This window comes from Arachis ipaensis, chromosome B10, assembly GCF_059453495.1.
Source record: "Arachis ipaensis isolate K30076 ecotype BB chromosome B10, ASM5945349v1, whole genome shotgun sequence".
Classification (NCBI taxonomy): Eukaryota; Viridiplantae; Streptophyta; class Magnoliopsida; order Fabales; family Fabaceae; genus Arachis; species Arachis ipaensis.
Genome location: NC_142435.1, coordinates 149,213,185 through 149,239,313, shown reverse-complemented (window position 1 = coordinate 149,239,313; position 26,129 = coordinate 149,213,185). Strand labels below are relative to the sequence as shown.

General features: G+C 29.9%; 4 protein-coding genes, 2 non-coding genes and 2 pseudogenes across 9 annotated transcripts; 3 read left to right on the top strand and 5 right to left on the bottom strand.

The window, feature by feature from the left end:
* Nucleotides 1-195: 195 nt before the first annotated feature.
* On the bottom strand, nucleotides 196-2,184 carry LOC107621918 (B3 domain-containing transcription factor VRN1-like). The gene is made up of 5 exons (XM_016323883.3): nucleotides 2,042-2,184; nucleotides 1,641-1,955; nucleotides 905-1,379; nucleotides 648-718; nucleotides 196-543 (listed from the first exon to the last, which is right to left on the bottom strand). Exons 1-5 carry the CDS (start codon nucleotides 2,099-2,101, stop codon nucleotides 298-300), a joined length of 1,167 nt encoding a protein of 388 aa, XP_016179369.2. The 5' UTR covers nucleotides 2,102-2,184; the 3' UTR covers nucleotides 196-297.
* A 3,137-nt stretch (nucleotides 2,185-5,321) lies between these two features.
* LOC148582063 (B3 domain-containing transcription factor VRN1-like) lies at nucleotides 5,322-7,477 on the top strand. Its single transcript, XM_088500772.1, has 4 exons — nucleotides 5,322-5,411; nucleotides 6,189-6,567; nucleotides 6,866-6,984; nucleotides 7,178-7,477. The coding sequence occupies exons 1-4, from the start codon at nucleotides 5,322-5,324 to the stop codon at nucleotides 7,475-7,477; spliced, it is 888 nt and encodes a 295-aa protein (XP_088356898.1).
* Nucleotides 7,478-10,670: 3,193 nt separating this feature from the next.
* On the top strand, nucleotides 10,671-12,550 carry LOC107621188 (protein PARTING DANCERS-like; annotated as a pseudogene). The gene is made up of 4 exons (XR_015902150.1): nucleotides 10,671-10,857; nucleotides 11,850-11,972; nucleotides 12,052-12,140; nucleotides 12,242-12,550. The product of XR_015902150.1 is annotated as a protein PARTING DANCERS-like (transcript).
* A 1,887-nt stretch (nucleotides 12,551-14,437) lies between these two features.
* TRNAV-AAC (transfer RNA valine (anticodon AAC)) lies at nucleotides 14,438-14,511 on the bottom strand. The gene has a single exon. It is a non-coding gene; the product is annotated as a tRNA-Val (tRNA).
* A 167-nt stretch (nucleotides 14,512-14,678) lies between these two features.
* LOC110268509 (uncharacterized) lies at nucleotides 14,679-16,115 on the top strand. The gene is made up of 3 exons (XM_021114750.2): nucleotides 14,679-15,032; nucleotides 15,260-15,644; nucleotides 15,985-16,115. Exons 1-3 carry the CDS (start codon nucleotides 14,679-14,681, stop codon nucleotides 16,113-16,115), a joined length of 870 nt encoding a protein of 289 aa, XP_020970409.2.
* Nucleotides 16,116-17,161: 1,046 nt separating this feature from the next.
* TRNAV-AAC (transfer RNA valine (anticodon AAC)) lies at nucleotides 17,162-17,235 on the bottom strand. The gene has a single exon. It is a non-coding gene; the product is annotated as a tRNA-Val (tRNA).
* Nucleotides 17,236-18,153: 918 nt separating this feature from the next.
* LOC107621773 (origin of replication complex subunit 3-like) lies at nucleotides 18,154-24,556 on the bottom strand (annotated as a pseudogene). The gene is made up of 12 exons (XR_015893172.1): nucleotides 24,549-24,556; nucleotides 24,294-24,456; nucleotides 24,023-24,192; nucleotides 23,081-23,257; nucleotides 22,949-22,974; nucleotides 22,473-22,512; nucleotides 22,251-22,336; nucleotides 21,498-21,587; nucleotides 20,519-20,594; nucleotides 19,829-19,955; nucleotides 19,381-19,549; nucleotides 18,154-18,459 (listed from the first exon to the last, which is right to left on the bottom strand). The product of XR_015893172.1 is annotated as an origin of replication complex subunit 3-like (transcript).
* LOC110267906 (uncharacterized) lies at nucleotides 24,309-25,878 on the bottom strand. Of its 2 annotated transcripts, XR_015902151.1 has the most exons (3): nucleotides 25,566-25,878; nucleotides 24,610-24,817; nucleotides 24,309-24,430 (listed from the first exon to the last, which is right to left on the bottom strand). XR_015902151.1 is itself a non-coding variant. In XM_088500768.1 (2 exons), exons 1-2 carry the CDS (start codon nucleotides 25,800-25,802, stop codon nucleotides 24,680-24,682), a joined length of 375 nt encoding a protein of 124 aa, XP_088356894.1. In that variant the 5' UTR covers nucleotides 25,803-25,878; the 3' UTR covers nucleotides 24,309-24,679. The 2 variants fall into 2 exon arrangements, 1 of the variants encoding a protein (XP_088356894.1); XM_088500768.1 differs by having other exon boundaries at nucleotides 24,309-24,817.
* Between the last annotated feature and the right edge of the window lie 251 nt (nucleotides 25,879-26,129).

Below are 26,129 nucleotides of genomic sequence, written 5' to 3'. Positions count from 1 at the left end.
ATTCAATTGATGCCGTAAAAAGAAATTTTGCATTAAAACAGTAGTGTGATGTTAATAATTAACTAGAAGCTAGCAAATTAGTAGCTAAGAGTACAAATTGTAAACACACAAAAACAACAACAAAATACAGAAATTTGAGTAGTTAGCTAGCCATTTTTCTTAATAACTAAAGAAAAAAACTAGAATTACCCACTTGATTGAATTGTCAATTTACAAACTAAACCATCACACTAAAGTCACCACACACACAAGCACCAAATACATAACAAGAAAAGGGTAAATCCGTAAATAACACAATCATCCACTCTGCACTCTGACGATCATGGTCTGAGGAAATTTGCTAATTAACTCAAAGACACAAACATCACCAACCTCTAAATTGTTCTCTCTTCTAAATCTGAGCCACCCACTTTGCAATTTGTGTTTGCGATATCTGGCCCTTCCTCTCCAAGTTTTGTAGCACACAGTCCAAGCTCTGTTACCCACAATCATACGAATCGGTCCTTCCTCCAAATGCTTCCTTGCAAACGTTGCTGGTATTGCCTACAAAAAAACGTTACATGTTTTCCAATGATTAAAATGTGGTTAGTTTCAAATGAGAGGAAACACAACATAACACAAAACAACAATCCATAAACTATACTTACCACGCATCTTGACCCAACATATGATTCTTGAATTCTAATCTTGAAACTGGGATTCCTATTGCTCCCATTAACTTCAATGATCAAAATAGATTAATATGAAAAAGACATACACTAATTAAAAATAATAAATAATAATTTTTTTCAGCATTTAATACAATAGAGATGATTTAGCTTTTGTTTTGATCTTGAGTATTAAAGTAAAAGATTAAGATAATAATTTCTTTTTAAGTTATGAACTAGCTCTTATTATATTTTACCTGTGTTGGTCTTCTTTCTCTTGAAGTGTTCTTGAACAAACTTATAGTGATATTCTTCATCACAATAATCTTCAGCAAAATCACCATCATCACCATCATCATCATCATCATCTTCATCTTCATCATCATCATCATCATCATTATCATCATCATCATCATCATCATCATCATCTTCGCTCTCAGTTTCATCAACATCTTTGTTATTCTCAACATCATACTCATCATAATAAGCTACCCTTAAAGTAGTGTTATCATATACTTTAACTTCAAAACGAGACATTCCATTGTAGTCAAAAGTCAACAACCACTGATGACTCAAACCACACAACTCCACAACCTTTTCCCAACCTTGTTCCAACCAAATCTTTTCTCCTCTTTTGGTCCAATTCACTTTCCTCTCAACACCATAAGGTAACACCAACTTTATAGGATTTGACATTCTTTTCCAACATTCATTTGCACATTTAGGAACCCTCTATAACAATAAAATAAAAATAAACATAGTTAATAACTATAATTAATTGGAATCTATTTCTTATCAGTTATGCCACATACATTTTTTAGCTTCTTCTTTTTAACAAAAGTTAACATATCCATATCAAACTTTAGAATGTTTAAAGTATCATGTTTAAGAAATTTTAAAACATGAATTTGCACACGATAATAACAATTATAATTAAATCAACATAATATTCAACCTTATAAAAGTGCAATTAAAAAAAAGAATAGAAATTACCAGCTTTTGGTAAAATTTGTTGTGAACAAGAATCTGAAAGAAACATATTTGATGATGAGGAGGCATTATCTCAGAATCATTCTTGGGATATATTTTGACTTCAAAGCAAGACCATCCTTTATAGTCAAAAGTCAAAAATTGAGAATATTCTAAGCCAAAATCCTTCACAACTTGTTCCCAACCTTCTTCCAACCAAATTTCATCTTCATTCTTTCGAATCCAATATACTCTTTGTTTAAGAGTGTTTGGTAGCTTTAACACTATAGGATTTGATACTCCTCTCCAATATTCTTTCACAAAAGGTTTAGGAATTTTCTGTAACCAAAGCAAGCATGTAAGTAATAACTAATTAATATTATCTATATATTATGAAAAGAAAGAGAAAGAAAAAGAAAACTTACCAACTCATGCTTAAAGCTTTGAACAAGAACTTTAAAGAAACCTCTTTCATGTAAAGGCATTGTGAGTAGTTAAAAAGAAGAAGTAAAAGAAGCTAGGTTGAAGAAGAAGAAGAAGATCCAAATCTTCTTTTCTCTTTGCTTTAATTTTCTCTCATCCTTTGTTTGCTTTATAACTACTTAGCATTCTGAAGTATATATAAAACTCTGGTAATAGAAAGTTGGTTATATATTTCATGCATAATATAAATAAATAAATTATAAATATTATAAAATCCATTAATTAATAAACCAAAATTTACATGAGATCCGATTCTGTTGTACTACTATCTTATCTGATCTTCTGTGCCCTTTCCATTTTAGGGTTATCTTGTTTTTTTGTTCCAATCTTTGAATTTTTCCTTTTTCTTTGTTGGTGTATATAATGTTATTATTGTACTACTCTGCACCTGTAACCACCCTGCATAGCACACTACATGCATGCTATGTATTCAAAACAAAAAAAAGACTAGCCAACTAGTGTGATGAGTTTGTTGAGAAATTAATCAATTATTCAAATAAATTAATAGTTCTGTCTCATTCTGAAATACTTGGCTTTTATGATCGCTGTCTGTGTACACTGTACAATGTACCAACTACTAAGAGTACTACTCTTTTTTCCCTCACTAGCTAAGTTGCATTAAGTTTAGGTTAAGCTTAGCTTAATAATTATTAATTAGAGCACAAGATATCATATCATATCATATCATATCATATCATATATATCATGGAAAAATAAAGTGGGTTGTTTGATCTATCCCTTATTATCCTTGAGATTTGATTTAACCTCACAAGATTATACATATCATATACAACCAGCTTATTAATTTCTACTTAGGCTCTTTTCGTCCCTCATTTATTTATATGAACATTTTGTTTAAATCTCTTTCATGTTAGAAAACGGAATTTGCGAATAAAATAAAAAATTTATACAATTAACACAAATAAATATCAAATATTTTACTAAAAAAATATGCTATAATAAAGTTATAAAATTGGATATCACTTTATCCTAACTAAATTTTTGACACAAAAATATAAAATAATAATTTATTATGCTTAAGGGTGGAGCTTAGTTGAGACTATGGAAGCTAGGCACCCTCCAAATTGTTTATAAAAAAAAATTAGTAGTACTTCTTCAAAAAATAAAAAAATAGTTCAGTTAACTTAAATATTTTACTATAATTTAAAGCACTCAAGTTTAATTCTCATCTTTTTCTTTTATTGCATAATAATTTTTAATTTTAAACATTAAAAACATATTAGATTTGGACTGATCGTAGTGGATGGACCTTTGTTGGCTTTCATAACACATTAAAATTAAAAGATAAAATTAAATCAAATAAAAAAGTTATCTTACAAAAAAAATAAGAAAAAAAAAATCATCTAACAATCAAATCAAATAAAAAAAGTTATCTAACAAAAAAAAATATAAGAATAAAAAAATATCATCTAATAAAATAAAAGATAAAAATCATCGTTATAAAAACATGCCGTTTTGCTAGCATTCTCTATTTGCATTTCGCATCTCTCTATTCAACAAGCAACACTCCCTTTACTTTTGAGTTTAAATATAAAAAATTAGGTATTTTTTATTTATTTAATTTAATATTATTTTATATTTTATTATTTATTTAATTTAATTTTTTATATGATAAAAATATTAGAATATCTAATAAGTATTAATATTATTGTATTTGTATAAATGGATAAAAAAATCAATAAATATTATAAATTATTGAAAAGTTTAGTTCTGATTCAATTATTGAAGATTTTAAGTCACTAAAGACTCGAAGAGTACCATTATAAACTATTTTATATTTTTTATCTGTAGAAATTTTTATTTATTCTCATATTAGTAACAAACTTAAAGAATAATTATATTTATAAATTTTATTTTAATATAAATATTATTATTATATTTTTATGTTAAATTTGTTGTCCCTCTAAAATTTTATTTCAAATTTTGCCACTGAGAATCAAGTCTTAATATACATCTAAAATGTCAAACTATATATTATAAATATTCAATCTAAAATATAAAAAAACATCAAATATATAAAATTAATCTTTTCTAACTAAAAGAGTGACAAACGATTTAGCATACAAAATAAATATACAAATACAGCACATACAAAAAAATCTTACAATTTTCTTTTCTAAAATGACTACATTTAACTTTTATCATCATATCAAACTAAGCCAATTAAACCACATATTTATATTTTAAAAAAAACACCACTAATATGATAATACAAATTGTATATTGTTGACCATAAGTATTAGTCAAATCTTTCATATATATATCACAATATGAAATGTATGTGTGACTAGACATTAACAACTTAATTTCATAATTATTCTAAAATTTTTTTAACAATTCAAATTGATTTTGATTTTGATTTTCTCACGTTTCAGTTCCCCCCCAAGGGCCTAACATAATTAATAAACAATATTTTTTTACCGTAAAAAGTAAAATAAAATGCAGGTGGTGTTTGGCATTTGGCTGTCAAGTTTCCAAATGGTAGTAACCAATTGAATGAGAAAGTGACAACCTCACAAGTCACAACAAAGGAGTGAAGCTTTTTCCCTTCTTTAATTTTCTTCCTTGATTTTTTAGTACAGAATCTGTTGTCTTTTTTGGTCTTTTATTTATTTATTCTCATTTCTTTCTTTCTACAGAACATTACAATAAAGACTATGAATATTTGCATTGATATCTTATATAAAGACTTTACACTACTTGTTTCTCACTACTAGCTAGCTCTCTCTCTTCCATCTTCATTCTCTCTCCAACTTGAGGTATGCTCTAATCTTAATATAATCTTAATCAAGAAAAAGATATATAAACTTGTTTTTTTGCTTCAGTCTTATACATCCTATTTCTCCAAAAAAAAAATATATATATATATATACACTTTATACTTTATAGCTAGTTGTGTTTTTATTCATTCTCTTTTTTTTTTCTTTATTTTAGACAGAGAAGAAATGGCTTTTGTGTACTTGGGATTTTCATGAAATCAGAAAAGAAACAAAAACATTGTACATCTAACTAATAGTAAAAAATGGGTTACTATGTAACAAGACTCAAATATATTTTTTTGTTTGTTTGTTTCCTTGTCAAAATATATAATATTTAAGAACTAATTAATTATATGTTCACTGATTTTTATCACTGTTGCATTTTATTTGTTTAGTAAAAACTAAAAAGTGTGTTATATCTATATAGATTCAATTTTCATCTATGGCTTTTAATCAACAAGGAGAATCCACTAATAGTGTTGTTAGTTTCTTCAAGATCATTTGTCGTTGGCATATTCGAGATGAGAAGATTGTAAGTTCTTATAATTCCTTTTACTTAATTATATTATTATCATATGTAATATTGTAATATATCTCTTGTTAGTTACTCATTTTTTCTTTACCTATTTTTTTTTATAACCAAATTCAATTCAACTTCCTCTTCTATTTTTTTTTTCTTTTTATAGTCGTTCATGCTAAACTTTTAGCTCAGAAAAAATTGTGAACTATGACTACTTACCATTTAATAAATATATGGTGCATTATTTATGCTTATCTTCAAAGATTTTTTGTTATTATGATATATATTCAATGACATTTAATTTGAACGAAACAGAGTTAAAAAAAAGTGATAAACTTATTTGCTTACAAGAAAAAGCTAAGGTGATTTTATATATGACTCTGCTTAAAGTTGTTTCTTTGAAAAAAATTAATAATTTGAGTTTCCCATGTTTAACATTTATCCAATATAAATATGAGTAGTTATTTAATTATTAATTATTAATTATCCAAAAAAATTAATAAAATTTGCTTGTCCCTCTAAACATTTTTCATTCTGAAGATTGAAAAGTTTCAAGATTTAACATTTATCCGATATAAATATTAGTTACTTATCATTAATTATTAATTACTAGTTACTACACCATTAATATGAATTCAATAATCATATGAAGTATATCTTTAACAATTAACTCCTAGCTATAAGCAGTAAGCTCTATCTAATTTGTTTTGGAACAAAAAAATTCAATTTATAGAAATATATATTATCAATTAAGAATGGTTAATTATTTTGTTCTTCAATAATTGACAGAAGCTTCCAACGGAATTCACAAACAAATATGGATTGAAACTCCCAAATCCGGTGATTCTGAAAGTTGTAAATGGCAACCAAAAGAAAGTGCATTGGACCAATATTAATGGTTCCATTTGGTTTATTGGGAAGGAATGGAAAGAGTTTCTTGAGCACTACTCTGTCTCCCATGGTCACCTTTTGTTGTTCAAATATTGTCTTGATGCTTCATATTTTAGGGTTCAAATATTTGACAACACTACTCTTGAAATTGATTACCCTTCTCCTGAACTCAATTATGCTGATTATGATGATGATGATTTTGATTTTGATGATGATGGTGATGGTGATGGTGATGATGATGTTATGAAGGTTCACTATGATCAATATCAATTCAAAGGTATATTACTAATATTATATATGATTTTCTATTCATTTATTTTATGTCAAGCCATAATCTTATTTTATGTTTTAGGGTTTTAAAATATATGTTTTTTACATTTTTGTTCTTAGTTTGTTTAGTTAAATATTGACATGATAAAATGTGTTATACCAAATCAATAAAAAGATAATTTATAGATAGATGTCAAAATAAAAAAATCATATATTTTTAATGCAATATAATTAAAAGCATATATTTAAGTTTATATTTTAATTTTTATTACCAATGCCTTTTTCACTAATCTACTAATATGTAGAGAAAAATAAGGGTATTGCTGATGCTATAAAGAGTAGAGACAGACAAGAGAGACAAGATGGCAATCCCAATTTTGAGGTTGTCATGAGGGATTCATATATTAATGGAGGAAGATGCATGGTAAGTACTTAAGATAATTAATAACATAGTCACATTATTAAAAAAAAAAATCAATTATGAAATTGTAACTCTTAACACTATTAAATATTAATACATTGAAATTAATTTTTTTTTTAAGTATATATACTAATGCCATACTAACATATCACTATTAATTCTTTTTTTTTTTTTTTTGGGAATAATAATAATTTAGGCCATACCATCTAATTTTGCAAGGAAGTACATGAAGGAAGGAGGGTACCTACTAAGAGTGGAAGATGGGAGGGCATGGAAAGTGATGTTTAAGACTTGGAGTGGAGATGGAGTGCCTTACAAGAAATACAAATTGCAAAAGGGTTGGGCCAAATTTAGCCAAGGAAACAAGTTACAAAAGGATGATGTTTGTGTCTTTGAGCTTCTTTACAACCACAATTCTAATGGTAGCTCCACTACCATACCAACCTTCAATGTTCTAATTCACCGGAACCACATTGGTAGCAGCTATTCACCATGATGATGCCCTAAGCTAGTTTATTGTCTATATTGGGTTGTGTGTTATATATGACTTATTATGATGCTACTATTATTATAGTTTGTTGGTTTTGTTTTGCTTTGATAATACTATATTATGTTATGTTTAAGTTATTAATTATAGTCAACTTAATTATATATATAACATATTAGCTTTGTATTAATAAGCATGTTAGTAATATATAATTATATACAATGTGTATATATTAATTACCATAAATATCTATAGGAATAGCTAAGTAGGTAGGTATTGCCAAAGAAGGAAAAAAACAAGCAAAAGAAGCTAGCAGCAAATGAGTAAAAGGTTTTAACAAAAAAAAGATCATATAAACTGACAAATGGAAATAATGGTGCAGAAGATACTATTATGGTCAAGAGAATCGGATCATGTACTAATGTTGGGGGATGTGAAAGAACTAAAAAAGGAAGAAATAAAGAAAGGAGAGGACATTGGGAAAGAGGACTACTACTAGTTTTTCAATTCAATTCTGTTTAGTTTTCAATATCAATTTATACATTGCAACACATTTTTCCAAGGGAGACATGATGCATAACATATAATACGGTCCCACCACAAATAATACCGTGTCAGTTTTAAACAGATTTTTTTTTGTGTCATTAGTAATGTTTGCATTTTAGTTATAAATTATAATAGGAAAAGTATAGATAACTAACAATATTTTTAAATAATGTGTGAACAAAATGAATTAATAGAGTTAAAAGAATAAATTAATCTTAAATTTAATTAGTAGCATTAAATTAGGATGTAATATATTTTTATTTGATTAGTAATTATTCATATTGTTCAAGATGGTCATTGTTTACCTAGTATTCTCCGTTATAATAATGTGATGTGATGAGAAGGACATGAAATCCATCCTGTTATTGTTAATTTGTTATTGTTTTTTCGTAATTGAGTTTACAAAAGTTGCTTTACGATTATTAGTATTATTATTACCGTATCAATTTTTTTTTATATAAAGTGTATTCTTTGTTTAGAACTATTTTTTTACCTAACAAATTTAATAAAATAGTGGATGAACAAAAATTAACAATTTCAATTATTACGGTAAAAAGAGCAAGATAAATTTAAAAGAGAATAAAATATTAACTTATCATTAATTAAAAATTAAAAATTAATTCTCATTATTTTTCTATAAAAAATTATTCCTATAATTTACCCTAAAGTTTAAAATGTAATAATATCTGAAGTAAATCAAGTTGGTTGGTTTAGTAATTAGTTAATTAATTTACTTGGATAAATGTCAGTAGAATGTTTACTGTATGTATGTTGGTTGACACATATACTAAAAAAGATCAATTCAGCTTGATGATACGGAAGGAATGTTGCAAATTAGAAATTTTGAATCATGACTTTTTCAATTTTTGTATTGATAGACTTGCGAGTTCTGCTGTAATTTGATTGATTTTAGCAGATTTGATCACTATTAACTAATTTAAAGGTTAATTCATTTAATATTTAAAATTTTAGATCGAATTGATTAGATCACTGACTTTTAAATTTTTCTGTCAATTCAACTTGGTGGCATGAAAAATCGCAAATTAGAGGTCATGTGTTCGAACTATAATTTTCTCAACTTTTGTATTTTCTAGCATGTTAAAGCACATGGACATGCAGGACACCTGGAGCGCCTGGTGCATAGCTGGACCCGCGTGATTTAAAGTATGGTAGACCTACGAATTCCGTTGTGAACCGATTGATTTTTAGCGAGTTTGACTGTTGTTACCCGGTTCTAAGACTAATTTGATCTAACATTTAAACTAGGGGTATGTATGGTCTGGTCCGACACGAAGATTCGATCCGATCTTAAATATTTTAAGAATTAATTTGGTGTGATTTTACTGAATTTAAGATTGGATAAGGGTCTCAAAAATAAACGCATACATTATTTTAGATCGGGTTCGGGCCATAACTCGGGTCATCCGAACTCGACTCGGTCATTATACACAATTAATATTTTGTGTTATTAGTGATGGATGATGGCTATTCTTATGTAGAATTTAAGTATTGTAAACCTTAATATTTTGTGTTATTAGTCATTATAAAACTATAAATTAATGTTTTATGTTTAAAATGCATAAGACTAACTAGACTAATGCATAATATTATGTTATTTGTATTGATTTAAATATTTGGTGTTATTAGACAATATTAGTATTGATTGTGGTTATGCTTTAATTTTAGAGAATGGTTGGTTCTTTTTATATTTTTCTAAGTGAATTTTACCATGTCAAATAATTGTTAGAGTCTTTGAAATTTAGATATTTTCACATGCTAGTTTACAAGAAGGTAATGTAACGACTCGGTTTTTATACGGTTTTTATTCGGTATAATCGTGACCCGAAAGTGTGTAGATTTCATCGGATTTAGGGTCGAATTCGAGCCTAACAAATAGGCCCGATATATATTTCGAAACGGATCTAAATCACATCAAATCCGATTTCACTCGACCCATAAACATCGTTAATTCAAATGGAATTGGTCAAACTATTAATTCTCCAATTTCCGGTCAATTTAACTTGGTGGCATGGAAGGAATGTTGCAAATTGGAGATTATGTGTTTGAACCATGACTTTCTTAATTTTTGTATTTTCTAGCACCCTAAAGCATATGGACATGCAAAGCACGCGAAACACGTCATACGCTGGAGTAGAGGTGGCAATGGGTAGCTGCGGATTGAGAATATAATAAATATCTCAATCCTAATTCTACATGTTTTTAATCTGTATGTATCTAATTTTATCTACGGATTATTAAAAAGATACAATATTATTATATAATTTGATGATAATTTAAAATAGAATTTATTTTTATATAAAAAAATATTAAATTATTAATTAATAATTTTTTTAATAGTTAAAAATTTTATACATTTAGTGAGAGATGATTTAACGTTCACTGAAAATATATTTTTATATAAATATATAATATATACATATAGAGAGTTCGAGTTAGTGGGATAAAGTTGAGGTAAATTAGACCACCGGTTTTTTATTTTTCGGTCAAAATGACCGGTCCATTATGGTTCTGATAAGACCGACTAAAGGAACTATTCAGTAGAAAAAATCTAATATTTTAAAAAAGGCTGGGGAAGTATAAATTCATTAATTTGGTTCAAAACGGTGGCGGGAAACACTTATTTTGTGTACCTGAGACGGGAATCGCGTTCCATCTTCTATTTCCCTTCTTCGTGCTCTGCAATACCGAAAGAGAACGAGCTTCGAGTTCGAGATCCATCTAACAAATCGCTTCTTCTTTCTCTGATTCTTAGTTCTCAGTTCTCATGGATATGCACCTCAGTGATTCAACTACTTCAGCTCCATCGCATGCCACGTTATCCGGTACGATCTTTTGTTTTCTTAATCACCTGAAAAACACTGTAACCGTCACAATTTCGTTTCCAGATACGAATGCTCTGCTTATCGATTTAGTTCCTTTTTTTTTAATATTCTTAGTTTTTGGTTTTCCTTAGCGTTTGATCCGAGAGAAAACTAATCGTGTTTTGTTTTGCTTGGATTCCGTTTGTTAGCATTACGAATCCTATTACATCGAGGATATGGAGCCGATCTAATGCTAGCTGATACAGTAGTAAAATTAGTAGTAATGAGGCTTTGATTTACTAATAACAAGATGAAATGAGAAGAGTAGGTTCATGCGATTCTCTTTCTCTTCTTTCGATTTGATCTGATTTCGCCGTAGGAACAATTTCATGTGTATCGGCGGAAGAAAATTTCAAAATCAAAATGAATTTCGTGTTTTAGGGATCTATTGCTTTTATTCATCGATCTGTTTTCACACTTCTAATACGATAAACATTTTTTGAAGTGGAATTGATTCACTACAATTCATCGAATAATCAGACTGGTTTGTATTCACAGAATCACAGGGAATAAGAGACTTACAAGTTTAACTTCCCTTATAACTGCCTAAGTAGCTTGTACAAAACTAACAATTCGTAATTATCATAAATTAATTATGGACTATGGTGCAACAAATCTAGCTATAGCATGGATTGATTTATGGCATATGAGAATATTTTAGGTACCGGTAATGGCGTTTTCAAGAGAATGCTTATGTACTGGTAGAGCTGCTTGTTAACCTGCAACCGTAGATTAAAAGTATATTATAATGCTTCTGAATTCCGATCATTATCTATTTGTTTTAGCTTCTTAAGTATGCACTGTCTTAACCCTGTACTGAGTAATTACAGCTCGATGCAGGCAATTATAGCATCGAAAGTTTGTTTTTATGTTTATTTTTCGTGCTTAAATGTTTAATCAGAGAAAATTGCATGCGACACTATATAATGAGGCTGCATTATGTATTACTGCAGGCACAGGGGGAGTCTGTTTGATGAGAAATGTACGGAAAGGGGAACAACATCCATCTGTTCAACTTCATCTCCACTTTCCTCCCAGCAAATTCTTTTCGCCTTAATTTTGTCCCTATTGCTCCAGTAATTTACAGATTCTGTGTTCTTTTAATGTTTATTTCAAATACTGACTCTCCACTAATTTTGAGAAGCTTATTTGCAGGACTTCATTTTCAATTGTGGGGGTTTGTCTGTAGCATTTGTTTTTGTGACTAACTGGGATTGCGACAACGTGTCTCTGATCTTCAGCAGGTAACTGAGCTGTTGGTTTTCAAGTCTTTAGTTGGGACTTTGTTATCTATTTCATAAAGAGATTTTCGACTCTTATGTTAGATTCAATTCTTCTCATGCAGAGTTCAGAAATTGAGAACACAATTTGCACGTTTTTATGTTATCATCACACTCCCAGCTAAACAGCAAATTGATTCATTTATTCAGTCATACTTGAAGTGAGTTAAATACGTTGCTTTTATTTTGTTCTGATTGATCATTTGCTATGTAGAATTCGTCTGGAGGTAAAAACTGAAACTTAGTACCAACTTTTATGTGTTGTTCCAATTGACATTTCTTATATTAAAAATAATTACAGTATACAAGCAGCAGAAAATTGGAGAGAAACTGAAAGCTGAGGTCAGTTGTGTGAAGTGCATACAATAATTAGTTGCCAGGACTTACTTAAGAATTAAACTTAAATATTGATTTAATGCATGAACTTTTGTTATGGTTATAAAGAAGCAATCGGTGCAAGGAATGAACTTTTACCTTAAAATGGTTACTTCGATTCCAGGCATTGACAATCACGAAGCAAATGTGGTAAATCATTTTATTATGAAGCAACTTCTCATTTTAGTTTTCGTGATTTTTCATGCCTAAACCTGACAGTGTTAAAGCTCAGGAATCAGGATTCTTGATTACATAGATGTTTAAACTCTGGAGTATCTTTCTATAACAATAGCTATATCACCTATTATTTGACTTAAATATGAAATGAAACCATGATAAGCATATGGATATAGGTATAGCTTGAGTTATTTTGTCATTCTGGTAGCTCAATTCATCTTAGTCAAGCTATTGGTTCTGTCCAAGCAATTGCCAAGGCATCAAAAGACCAAATTCTGGAGAACACAGACCTTTCTGCTGAGAAGGCAGAGATGATTTCAAGGTTTCAGAGGGACCCCAAGCTTTACTCTTCTCCCAAGATCACCTGATGGCGCAAAAACAATGGAATCCGGCAGGTCGGGATCTTTTGTTTTCTCCCACAACAACAATAAATAATAATGTAAAGTGAGTATCTCCTAATTCCTTTATCTGGTTAGCTTCACTTAGAATAGTTCTCGTATTCATAGTTTCAAATTAGACCGAGAAATAGATAACGACTTGGAAACCTTCCAGATAAACAGTATTCAAATCTCATCATACCGTTGTTGTCTGTACTGCAATAAGTTTCATGACTCTCATCTCATGCTCTTATATGTAGGGAAAAAGTTAATAATATAGCACTAGTTTTTTTTCACCGGTTATTTACTTATTTAGTTATTTTACGTTTAACTTTTTAAAAGATTATTATTATTATTATTATTATTATTATTATTATTATTATTTATCTAGCTACTTCCCTAAAGACTAAGTTGAGTAACTGAATATAATTCCTTTCAAAATGTTTTTCAATCAAACTTGAGTGCCATTATTTGGGTGATTGAATGCATGTTTCTCTCAAGGGAAGGAAGGATCAACACATTTTTATTTTAACAACACTAAATTATATTTGAGAGTTTAATCCTGTTAAATGAGATTTCCTAGTTGACACATGCAAATTCGTTGTGTATATAAATTATATTATTTCAATTTACATTTCTTTGTATATACTAAAATAATTCAAGTAACAAAATATAGAATAAAAATCATAAAATTATGGAAGTAGTATATTATATAGACAATGATTAATGCACTTTTGGAGATTTTGTCAAAAGATTATTTAGAGTTTGTTTAGATGTTATTAAGTTGTTAATTTTTTTTTTATTGTTATTGAACTTGTTCTGATGCCATTAATTTGTTAAAAAAATATTCTTTTTAATTTTTTAATGTACTTGATAAATTTTAGTAGTAAAAATAAAAACGTTAAAAGAATAAAAAATAATTTTTTTTACAAGTTACAATTTATATCTTTTTATGGATATTTTTTACTTTCAAAAAAGATATATTTAAGTATTTAACATAATAAATTAAAAATATTTTTATATTATTATACTTAAACATAATTATTAAATAAAAAAAATTATATAAAATATTTAAATAAAATTATTTTTATTTTTTTAAAAAATCACTTATAAAAAGATTTTTAGTATAAACTCATCCAAACAAACTCATTAAGTTGTTATTAAAAAATTTTTTTCCATAAAAGATATTTTCTTTTTAAATCAATCTCTAAGAATTTTTCAGTTGGTTATTTTAGTTTTAAACAAATTTTACTCATCAAATCATTATTTAAACTTTTATTTTTTGTAACAGAAATTTTTTAAAATTTTTTTTAGTATATAAAAAGCCTTTGTTGGCGTCGCCCGGACTCGAACCGGAGACCTTCAGTGTGTTAGACTGACGTGATAACCAACTACACCACGACACCAGACATTTGTTAAACAAATTAGTCCATACATGATATCATTCATCTCTATAAAGCCATATTAGGAAAAACTTGCAGATTGGGACTTATTTTTATCAAAACTGGGATGCTATGGAAGACCTGCAACTCTTTCCGGTGAAGTGGAAAGTACTGCAAGATCTATTGTAGAGATGTGTGAGGGCTTGCCACTTGGAATCAATGTGATGGCAAGATTGATGAAAGGGATAAATGATGACATTAATATCTGGAAATATACACAGAGCAAACTTGAAGATTCATCAATGGGAGAAGACATGGAAAAAGAGGTTATAAAGGTATTAAAACGAAGCTATGACCACCTGGCAGACAAGACTATTCAAAACTGTTTCTTGCAACATGCATTATACAGTGATGTTTCACCTGAGGTGTTTATTATGAATCTCGTTGATGAAGGGTTAATACAATCAACGAGTAGTTTGGAAAAAATATTTGTCCAAGGGGAAGCAATATTAGCCAAACTCAGTAGCCATTCATTGATATCTCGGGTATGGATTTAATTATTAATTATTAGTTACTTATCATTAATTATTAATTACTAGTTACTACACCATTAATATGAATTCAATAATCATATGAAGTATATCTTTAACAATTAACTCCTAGCTATAAGCTCTATGTAATCTGTTTTGGAACAAAAAAAATTCAATTTATAGAAATATATATTATCAATAATTAAGAATGGTTAATTATGTTGTTCTTCAATAATTGACAGAAGCTTCCAACGGAATTCACAAACAAATATGGATTGAAACTCCCAAATCCGGTGATTCTGAAAGTTGTAAATGGCAACCAAAAGAAAGTGCATTGGACCAATATTAATGGTTCCATTTGGTTTATTGGGAAGGAATGGAAAGAGTTTCTTGAGCACTACTCTGTCTCCCATGGCCACCTTTTATTGTTCAAATATTGTCTTGATGCTTCATATTTTAGGGTCCAAATATTTTATAACACTACTCTTGAAATTGATTACCCTTCTCCTGAACTCAATTATGCTGATTATGATGATGATGATTTTGATTTTGATGATGATGGTGATGGTGATGGGGATGGTGATGATGATGTTATGAAGGTTCACTATGATCAATATCAATTCAAAGGTATATTACTAATATTATATATGATTTTCTATTCATTTATTTTATGTCAAGCTATAATTTTATTTTATATTTTATGGTTTTAAAACTTTTTAATATTTTTAAAATATATGTTTTTTCATTTTTGTTCTTAGTTTGTTTAGTTAAATATTGACATGATAAAATGTGTTATACTAATATTTAATTTGTCGCATTTAAAATAAAATTTTTAAATATTTATAGACCAAATTATATCAAAATAAAAAATCATATCTTTTTAATGCAATATAAATAAAAGCATATATTTAAGTTTATATTTTAATTTTTATTACCAATGCCCTTTCACTAATCTATTAATATGTAGAGAAAAATAAGGGTATTGCTGATGCTATAAAGAGTAGAGACAGACAAGAGAGACAAGATGGCAACCCCAATTTTGAGGTTGTCATGAGGGATTCATATATTAATGGAGGAAGATGCATGGTAAGTAATTAAGATAACTACTAAGTTGTCATGAGGGATTCATAAATTTTTTTTTCACCGGTTATTTACTTATTTAGTTATTTTACGTTTAACTTTTTAAAAGATTATTATTATTATTATTATTATTATTATTATCTAGCTACTTCCCTAAAGACTAAGTTGAGTAACTGAATATAATTCCTTTCAAAATGTTTTTCAATCAAACTTGAGTGCCATTATTTGGGTGATTGAATGCATGTTTCTCTAAGGGAAGGAAGGATCAACACATTTTTATTTTAACAGCACTAAATTATATTTTAGAGTTTAATCCTGATAAATGAGATTTCCTAATTGACACATGCAAATTCGTTGTGTATATAAATTATATTATTTCAATTTACATTTCTTTGTATATACTAAAGTAATTCAAGTAACAAAATATAGAATAAAAATCATAAAATTATGGAAGTAGTATATTGTATAGACAATGATTAATGCACTTTTGGAGATTTTGTCAAAAGATTATTAAGAGCTTGTTTAGGTGTTATTAAGTTGTTAAAAATTTTTTTTTATTGCTATTGAACTCGTTCGGATGCCATTAACTTGTTAAATTTTTTTTAATTTTTAATGTGCTTGATAAATTTTAGTAGTCAAAATAAAAACGTTAAAAAAATAAAAAATAATCTTTTTTTTACAAGCTACAATTTATATCTTTAAAGGATATTTTTAACTTTTAAAAAAGATATATTTAAGTATTTAACATAATAAATAAAAAATATTTTATATTGTTATACTTAAGCATAATTGTTACATAAAAAAATTATATGAAATATTCAAATAAAATTATTATTTTTTTTTTTTAAAATTACTTATAGAAAGATTTTAGTATAAACCCATACAAACAAACTCATTAAATTATTATAAAAAAATTTTCAATAAAAGATATTTTATTTTTAAATCAATCTGTAAGAATTTTTTAGTTGGTTATTTTAGTTTTAAACAATTTTAATCATCAAATCATTATTTAAACTTTTATTTTGTTAGAAAAATTTATTTTTTGGTGTCTAAAAAGAATTTGCTGGCGTCGCCCGGACTCGAACCGGAGACCTTCAGTGTGTTAGACTGACGTGATAACCAACTACACCACGACACCAGACATTTGTTAGATAAATTAGTTTATATATCATATCATTTATCTTTATAGAGCCATATTAAAAAAGTTTTTAAAATTTTAGAGACTATCTTTTATTAGTACTAACAAAGAATAATTTGTATAATTTTTTTTAATCAAAATTTGACATGGAAATTATTTGTCTAATAAAATAAAAGGTTAAAGATTGTTTTGGTCATTAAAATTTATTAAGAATTAAATTATTTGACTAAATTTTTTAAGGGCCAATTTAAAATGTTGGTCCTTTTTAGTGTATTTGATAAATTTTAATAATAAAATAAAAATAAAAATACTAAAAAAATATTTAACTTAATAAAGAAATCAATAAATATTTTTATATTATTATATCTAAATATAATTGATACATAAAAAATATTTTACATAAATATTCAGACATTAAATTATTATTATTTTTTTTAAAAATTTCGCCTAAACGAATCCTAAATATTAACGAATATAAAAGATGTTGTCAATAAATAGAAGTACGGTTCACTATATGTTGACAATTTTCTGCCATTTTTAGGGAAATTAAACTTAAACAAACTCTGATACGGATTCTAAACAATTCATTCGTTTTACCGTACATTCTCATTGAGAAGGATTATTCCAACTTATTTAACTAGATATATATAATAGACTTCTGCATAATCTCAAAATGAAACATGTACAAATATCAATGCTACTTCTACTATGAAGTAATATATTTATACTTAGAAATAAAGTATTAATTAAGATAAAAGTAAAAGTTTCAATTTTTCCAATATATTTAATTCTTATAAACTTAAATAATTTACATCTAATTGAGACACTTATTAGTAAGATTAAACAATAAAACCATAAAAAGATTACTGATAAAATGTTATTTTTGAACTAGTTAAATTCAAATTCATACTACTTTATAAGATATATTACTCTACTGGGCCCTATAAAACACAGTTATTCCTTTCGGCCTTACCTTCAAAATCCTGTGTGTTGGATGAGATGCATCAATTAATCGAAGAGCTGACCGGAGTATGAGGAAGTAAATAATTTAAGAAAATAAAATTATAATTACACTGGAATAAGAAAATTAGGAAATGACAAAGGGCATCAAACGTCATTCAAAGTCCAAATACTACTCTTTGTACAAAATCTGGGCGCCTCTTGCTTGGCATTCTAAGCAGCCCGGTGATCTGCATTTCTGTAACTTCTCTGCAAAAGCGTGCTCTGGCAAGTGGCAACACAAGGTTAAGGATTGAAACCAACATGGCAGCATCAACAAAATGCTTCGCAATTACAGCAATAATGATGGAATAGCAAATATGCCTATACAAAATACAATACGAATATCAAATACCAGAGTTGAACTTCAATTTAGATGCATTTAAAGACAAGCAACTCGTTACAGCAGGTTATTTTCAGCCTAAGATTTGTCTCTTAAGCATTTTCATGAGAGAAATCTGCTGCAAATAAATATATTCACCCTCAAAGATTTCATACTATGGTTCTGCAGTGTGAGTAACATTTTCGGACCTGATTGAGAAAAAGACATCGGGACTGCAATATTCTGAAACGCATGAGCCATGCATCCCATAATTCTAGAGAAATATTGAATATGATAGCACATTAACTAGCAAAATAAACAGGTGGCAATCAAGGCTAACTTTAGGCATGGTTAAATAAGATACTCATAACACAGTAGTTCTACCGCTTTAGTTATCAGGGTTGACTATGATAATCAAATCTAACTAAAATTTTCTATTTGGAAGAAAGTAATGTTGGAAGAACTGGGGATGTTATCCAAGAAAATAGCTTGTAGAAAGCTAGCATATTCATTTTGCAAATAACATTGTTCCTCGGCCACTAATGAAAAATTGGGAGGAAACTGAAAAACGAATAAAAAAAAGTATGAAGATATCATAGTTGAGTTAGGTGCAAAATGGCCCCTTGTCATGTAGTTTTGGAGATGTTTCTTTATTCTTGAAAAGTTAAAATGCATGCGTGTGTATGCAAATAATAAATGGCACCACAAGATTAAAGAGATAATGACTTCACAACTGATGCTTTGGGATAACCTACCAATGCATTCTCAGCATCATATCTTGTTATGTGAAAGAAACAATGGAAAATGGGGAAGATAAAGGATACTGGATTGGTGCTTCATTTTGGTCTCCAGATCCAGCTGTATCTTTTCTCTTTGGCTGAGATGACTGCTTTGACTTCGGTTTCCGTTTATTTCTTTGGTGAAGAATTGTTCTAAAAGACTGGAACCAATCGTGAAGATTGATAAGATCTCCGTGCTCGAGACAGGGAATACCTGTACAATTTTCTAAATTTCAGTTTAGAAACTCCACTGTGGTTGTGGCATAGTACTGTTCACAGCCAAGATTAATCATATGTAAGGTGAAACACGTTAATAAATGTCAACCCTCAAGTACTGATCATGGTATATGAATAATGAATAGGGTTGGTCAAATATAAAACAAAGATTCACTTTTTCGGTTGGGGCATATGAATATTTAGAATCGGGGGAGATTACCTCATTTTCAAGCTAGGGCATGCTATACTAAATTGATAATTTACTAGATAGACTTACAGAATTGAGGAATCCTGTCTTGATGCAATAGGGCATTGCCAGTTTTGTTACAGCAACTGCACCTTAAAATCTTATGTGAATCCAACAAAACAGCTTGAATTCTTCTTCTTGGATCTCCAATCGAAACCTACGATAAGCAAAAAGTAAATTAAAAGTGTAGAGGAACAAACTTAATCATACATGACTTCGGTAGGTGTATTAAGTATTAACTTTATGCGATGCGTTGATGCGGTTGAATTATAGTAACTCCATGAGTAATATAATGTATCGGGGAATGAAATCTTATTATTAGTGATTCATAATTTATATGAAAAAAAAAATGCACCAAAAAGCCCATTTCCGAAGAGTTACACCTGAAATCTGTAGCTCCATAACTCATCATAAAAATTCCTCAACAAAAATGAAATTTAGTCAGGGACTTGAACACCGGAATCTAAACCAATGGTAGCTCAAGTCACGAGCATGGACAGAATCAAGCTTTGGTGATCAATTCTTTGGAAGATAAATAAAATGTTTCTCAAATACACATTGTCTGAAGATTTAGTATGCTTTTGACCTGGCAGTGTCTAAAATCAACGCTAGTCAGCACAATAAGTTGCGACTGCATCCTCTCTATATAAAAGGCCCATATGCTGATATTTTTTTTTGAATTTGGGGCAAGGGGCAAGGAGGAAAACCCTAATCTCTTACCATTTGAAGCTTCTCAACATTCTTGAAGCAGGAAATTTCATGAAAAGGCATGCATTCGATGGGCCTCATGTAATTTCTGTTCCAGGAAAAGGTCAATCAGTGACAAGACTTAACCAGCAATAAAAGAGTGCTATTCGTTTTCACCAAAAATAAACATCAATTAGGACCTGCGACATAGTCCATTATTGTGTATAACAATAGGATGAAACAAAACCACAGGGATCTCAATTATCACACACAGCACAATACATGACTTGAGAGATGCATTCATAACCTGTACAACTGAATTAGCATTTGTTGCCATATAAAATCATATCATCAAAATTCATATCAATTGAAGGGGGAATGGATCGAGTTTTATCAACGTTACTTGGCACTGTTGTGTGTAAAAAAAAGAATAGAAAAGAGGACACACTAGATAATAAACCTATTAACCTAATAATGTTTTCTGAAAATGAGAGGGTGAGAGAGATCAGCACTTATGGTGCTTATAGTGCAACATCTCAATCAAATTTAATGCCATCTTCTTAGAAAACAATAAAATTTAATGCTAGAGTATTGGTGCTTATTTAGTTCACCAACTTGAGTTATACATATTAACCTTAAGGTTTATCTTAAATATTAAGACGATGAAATTTGAATTTCAATCATAGAAAAGCTGAGCTCACACCTATAGTCCCCTGACCATAATGAAAAAAACTGATCAATCTATTGTCCTGTTTCAGTTTTATTTGCTTAGGAGAAATAGACAGGGACACAGACAACGCATGCAAACCCATTTATTGAGCCAACAATTTATAAAATAGTATTTTTATATTGTATCCAAATATAATTGATAGAATAAAAGTACTTTTAATGAAAAAAAAGACATCACTGAAAAATAATCTTTCCAAACAAGCCCAAATTCACTATCACTGGCATCATGCTTTCCACAATCAATCGATCTACACCTGAAATGAAACAGAATACAAAACCTTACCTAACTAAACAATCTATAAATGCAACAGCTCGCAAGTTTAACATTGTCGACTCATTCTCAGCATCTAATGAAACCTTCGATCCATATCTCCTGAATAAAAATAGTTAGCCTCAATTAAGAAAACAAGCAAAGAAACCAGCATATATCATTATAAGGAATTGTTATAGGCATCAGACAAGGAGTTTTGATTTGACAACCACAACAAAAAGAGAGCATACAACAGCCCACAAAAATTTTCCAGTCCTCCCATAATTAACATAAGTATCTCCTAGAAAGGCAAGCTCACAAAACCCAACCAGAAACAAGCTAAAAGCTTTCCTATATTCCATGAAGGTGAGTTTTGCCCTCAAAGAATGAAGTACATCACAATCATATCCGTTAGTTAATCATTTTTTAAACTTAAATGTTTGTAGAATCTTTAATTTGATATTCATTTGTTCACAATTCTATAACTAGGCCTGCTTTCCCTTGTTTAGGTTAAGTCCAACATTAGTTCAACCCCTCTCCTTCCTTGCTTAACCTCAGCATCTCACTTAAACCTGCCACAGAGCAAGCTTGTGGGTGAGGCATCCAGGCTTTTTGGGACCCCAACCAAAAGGACCCAGACAATTGGTCTGTCAAGGAAACAGCTGGCATTCAATTTGAGCAATAGGTTTCTCTCAGTTCTCAATCAAACAGATCAGTACAATCAATGAAGAATCAACCTCCTTTGCCAAGAAATCGCAACTTCGCTTATTAGAATTAGAATATTACTTGGATATGTCCTTGGAACTCTTGCGTGGACGCCTCCTATCTTCACATCTTACTGAAGATTTTAATGTTTTCAATTTATCATGAATCTGTGAGAAATCAAATCATTATTTAACGATTACGAGCTTTCACAAGGAATCAATTTTTAATATAACCACAATAAGGAATAGGTAGAATGAATGAAACAGAAGGAAGTTGTACACAGTAAAGACTAGTTGAGCATACCTCGGAAATATCAAATATCTGCGGTAAGTTTTTCCCAACTCTTTATCAGTTGACCAAGCGCTCCTGTAGGGAGATCCGTGCATAATGTTCGGTCAGAAGTCTACAGATATTTGAAGTAAACAAAAATTAGTCTCTTTGAAAATTGAAATGGCTGAATCAACGGATTTGCTTTGGTTAACAGGATAATGGAAAGTTCCACTTAAATAGTTTCAAATAGAAAATAAATAAGGAAAATTACAACTCAATTTCAGTGATCAAATTGTGTTTTGCTAGAGCCACTATTTGGTATCCCATTATCATATTACAAGTTTACAATGGCATGGTTTTCGATTTTATTTCATACTAGATTCCAGCATTCGATTAAACTTGTAGTATCAAGTTAAAGTTTAACAATATAAGGAGGCAGCTATATGCTTTAGATGTCATCTTTGACTTCAGAAACAAAACAGATTTCATGGCTTCTCTATATATCCCACCTTGCTTTACTGCTAAAATACATTATCTTAATGGAAAATAGTATTGCATCAAGAAACTTTCTCGGTACTTGAAAGAAAATAAACATCATATTTCAATGTACCTCACTTTGAGAACTATTTGGCGAATCAAACCACCGCTTTGAACGGAAGAGTATTATTGACTGTGGCCATTTGTTGAAGACAACCCTTGATTTTTTCATTCCTGATGTGACAAACAGAATCTCTATGCGGGAACAAATCTGGATTGAGCACTTCGCAAAACAAATCCAGCAGTCGCACTTTGCTATATTTTCCAGCTTCACATAGGCACTGAGCACAAAGAAAAATTAGTATCATGAACTCCAACTTTACCACATTAACTATTATGTAGGGTAGGCAAATCTCACCATAGCATGTTAAAATGAATGCTTAATATTTCTAATTTATTATTGGCAGATGCATTTAACAAGTAATGCAATAGACCTACTTATATAGAAAGTGAATAGAATTTCCACCATGAAAAGGGGAGTCATAAGTTTCGAAAGCAAGGGAATTTGATCATAAGAATGGATTATCAAAATCAGAACTGCGGTGCTCCATAGAATGGTAACTTGACAACCCATTCGCTAGTGGAAAAAGAGGAAGCAGACAGAAGCCAATATCATATTATACATGTGAATGCTCCTCCTTATACAAAAAAAATAAATAAATAAATAAATAAAAAAGATTTTACAAAGTATATATCCCATGTTTATCAACAATAGACACATGCAAAGTGAAGCCCCGGCATAGTTAATCTAAGTAGATGTACAAACATAAATCACATTATCAATTTACATGGAAATATACTTTTAGAAGACGCTTATAGCTCAACATCAGGACAAATTCTGTTAAGACAGATCCGCAACACCTTTCCAAATCACTAATGATAAGCACTAGTGGTTTATTGCTGTTGTCTTATTCTCTATACCATGATGCTAAGATTGATATATCAGCTGACTGCTCAACATCAATGTTAAGGAAATAGTAAAATTGAAGGTACGAGTAGATAGAATTAATTCAATAATGCACTAGTACGTATACGTAAAAACATACATCAATTTCACCCAGTGGAAACTCTCGCAATAAAGCTTTTAAGCAACCAGCAATTCCGTTTTTCATTGAAAAATCCACCGAAGAAAGCTTGGCTACATGGCATCCATGGGATTTCAAGAAATGGCCGAGCTCTTCAAAGGTCAATATATCATCGACAAATTCTATATTTCCTGTCAATCATAGATTTGATGAACATCTGTCTAGTTAGACAGAGTTACCAAGAATCATAGCATTCACAGGATTCACCAAAAAGGATAGTGCCTAAGCTTACCGGTAATAACCAATGCAGTGGACAGTTGACCAGGAGTAGCATTACTCAGAATAGGAAAGGATCGAGTTGCTTTTGTGATACTAGGTTCTCCATCAATCTAGCAGCATTGAAGCACTCCAGAATCCATCGTTGTATATCTTTAAATACACTAGAATTAAGATCTCTTAAAACATCCTAAATGGAATCAATATTTTCATATTAGATCATTCAAGGAAAAAGAATTAGAAGTTAAAAATACCTCCTAAATCTCCCTACTCGAGCATAGAGAAAACCAAGCCACAAGATTCAAGGAAAATGGAAAAAGATAACTAAGAACCTGAATGGTGGACTCGATTCTTGACCACGGTTAAACGCTTCAATTTGTAGCGGCTTAAACAAATGGTGAGTCACATTCTTCGTTCACACTTCCTTCCTATTTCTGTGTTCTGCGGTGAAGACAGCTCATTTCTTTTTCGCAGTTTACCTTGTCCTGTTGATGAGCTATCTTTTCTTCGGGATGAAGGTTTGTGAAGAACAAAGAATGGCTATCAAAAATGAACACAGAATAGAATTAAAAATCAGTACTCCTTTAGTAGTAGCTTGGAGGTATAACTAAAATCAAACTAAGACAAAAATCAAATACTACATATGACACTTGTTCTCTTCTATCTTCTCCGCATATTGTGATGAAAATTAATCTATAGCCTTTACGGAAATTACAAATAAAGCACGGGAAATTGCTCATCTGCAGTTGATAGAACACAGCAATGTCGGAAATATCCTTTTGAAGGCCAAACTACATATTACTCACTCGTTATGAAGCACCAATAAATTATCAAGCAATTACTGCAATATCACTTATATCGTCATTTGTCGTGTGTTTGAAATTAGTCAAATCATTAACAGACGCTCCAAATTGAAACAAAAAATTTAGTTTAAATTGCAAAATAAATGATGTTATTTCCACAATATATATTATAATCAGTCGCCTATAACTATTCAAAGCAATCAGAATGAAGATCAATAAGATTTTAAAAATAAAATAAAAGCACGCGTTATTCATGTGGAAGATCGGTGCGTATGTTATACTAAGCATCATTCAGATCTGGAAATAAACGAAGTTAAGAAAGACCTATCACAAGCATCAAGATCGGTGCGTGAGTATATTAAGCATCAATCAGAGCTGGAAACTAACGAAGAATTTATGAAAGGACTAAGGAGTATCACAACCTATTTAGTATTTACCGCAAGGCTACATTCAAAACTAGTATAATGGAGAGAGGCGAAGAGAACCTGAGGATCGTTGTCAAGAGTTTCCGTAGGAGTTGATGGATCCAGTGAATCAGTAACAATCGGAGAAGAAGAAGGAGCCATTCGATTAAGCTGTGAAATATGCTGGACAGAGAGAGAGAGAGGTGGAAATTGGAGAAAGGCGAAGAGAACCTGAAGATCGTTGTGAAGAGTTTCGGTAGGTGTTGATGGATCCAGTGAATCAGTAACAATCGAAGAAGAAGAAGAAGAAGGAGCCATTCGATTAAGCTGTGAAATATGCTGGAGAGAGAGAGAGAGAGAGAGAGAGGGAGAGAGAGAGAGAGAGGTACTGTGCCAAGCCAACAAAAGGAGGTGAACTGATGAAGTGAGTAACCTCACCGCGCTGTTATGGCGGGAAAATCAGAGTATACGCAGGAAATACAAATTCAAGATCTCATTCATATCAGGCCCATAACAACATGGGCCCATTCCATGTTTCATTTTTGGACGGTCTGAACTCTTTTTGGGTGTGTAGTATTTCCTGGATCGTTATGCAGCCTAAGCCCAAAACTGATTTTGGAACTTTCGGACTTGAAGCTTAGATAT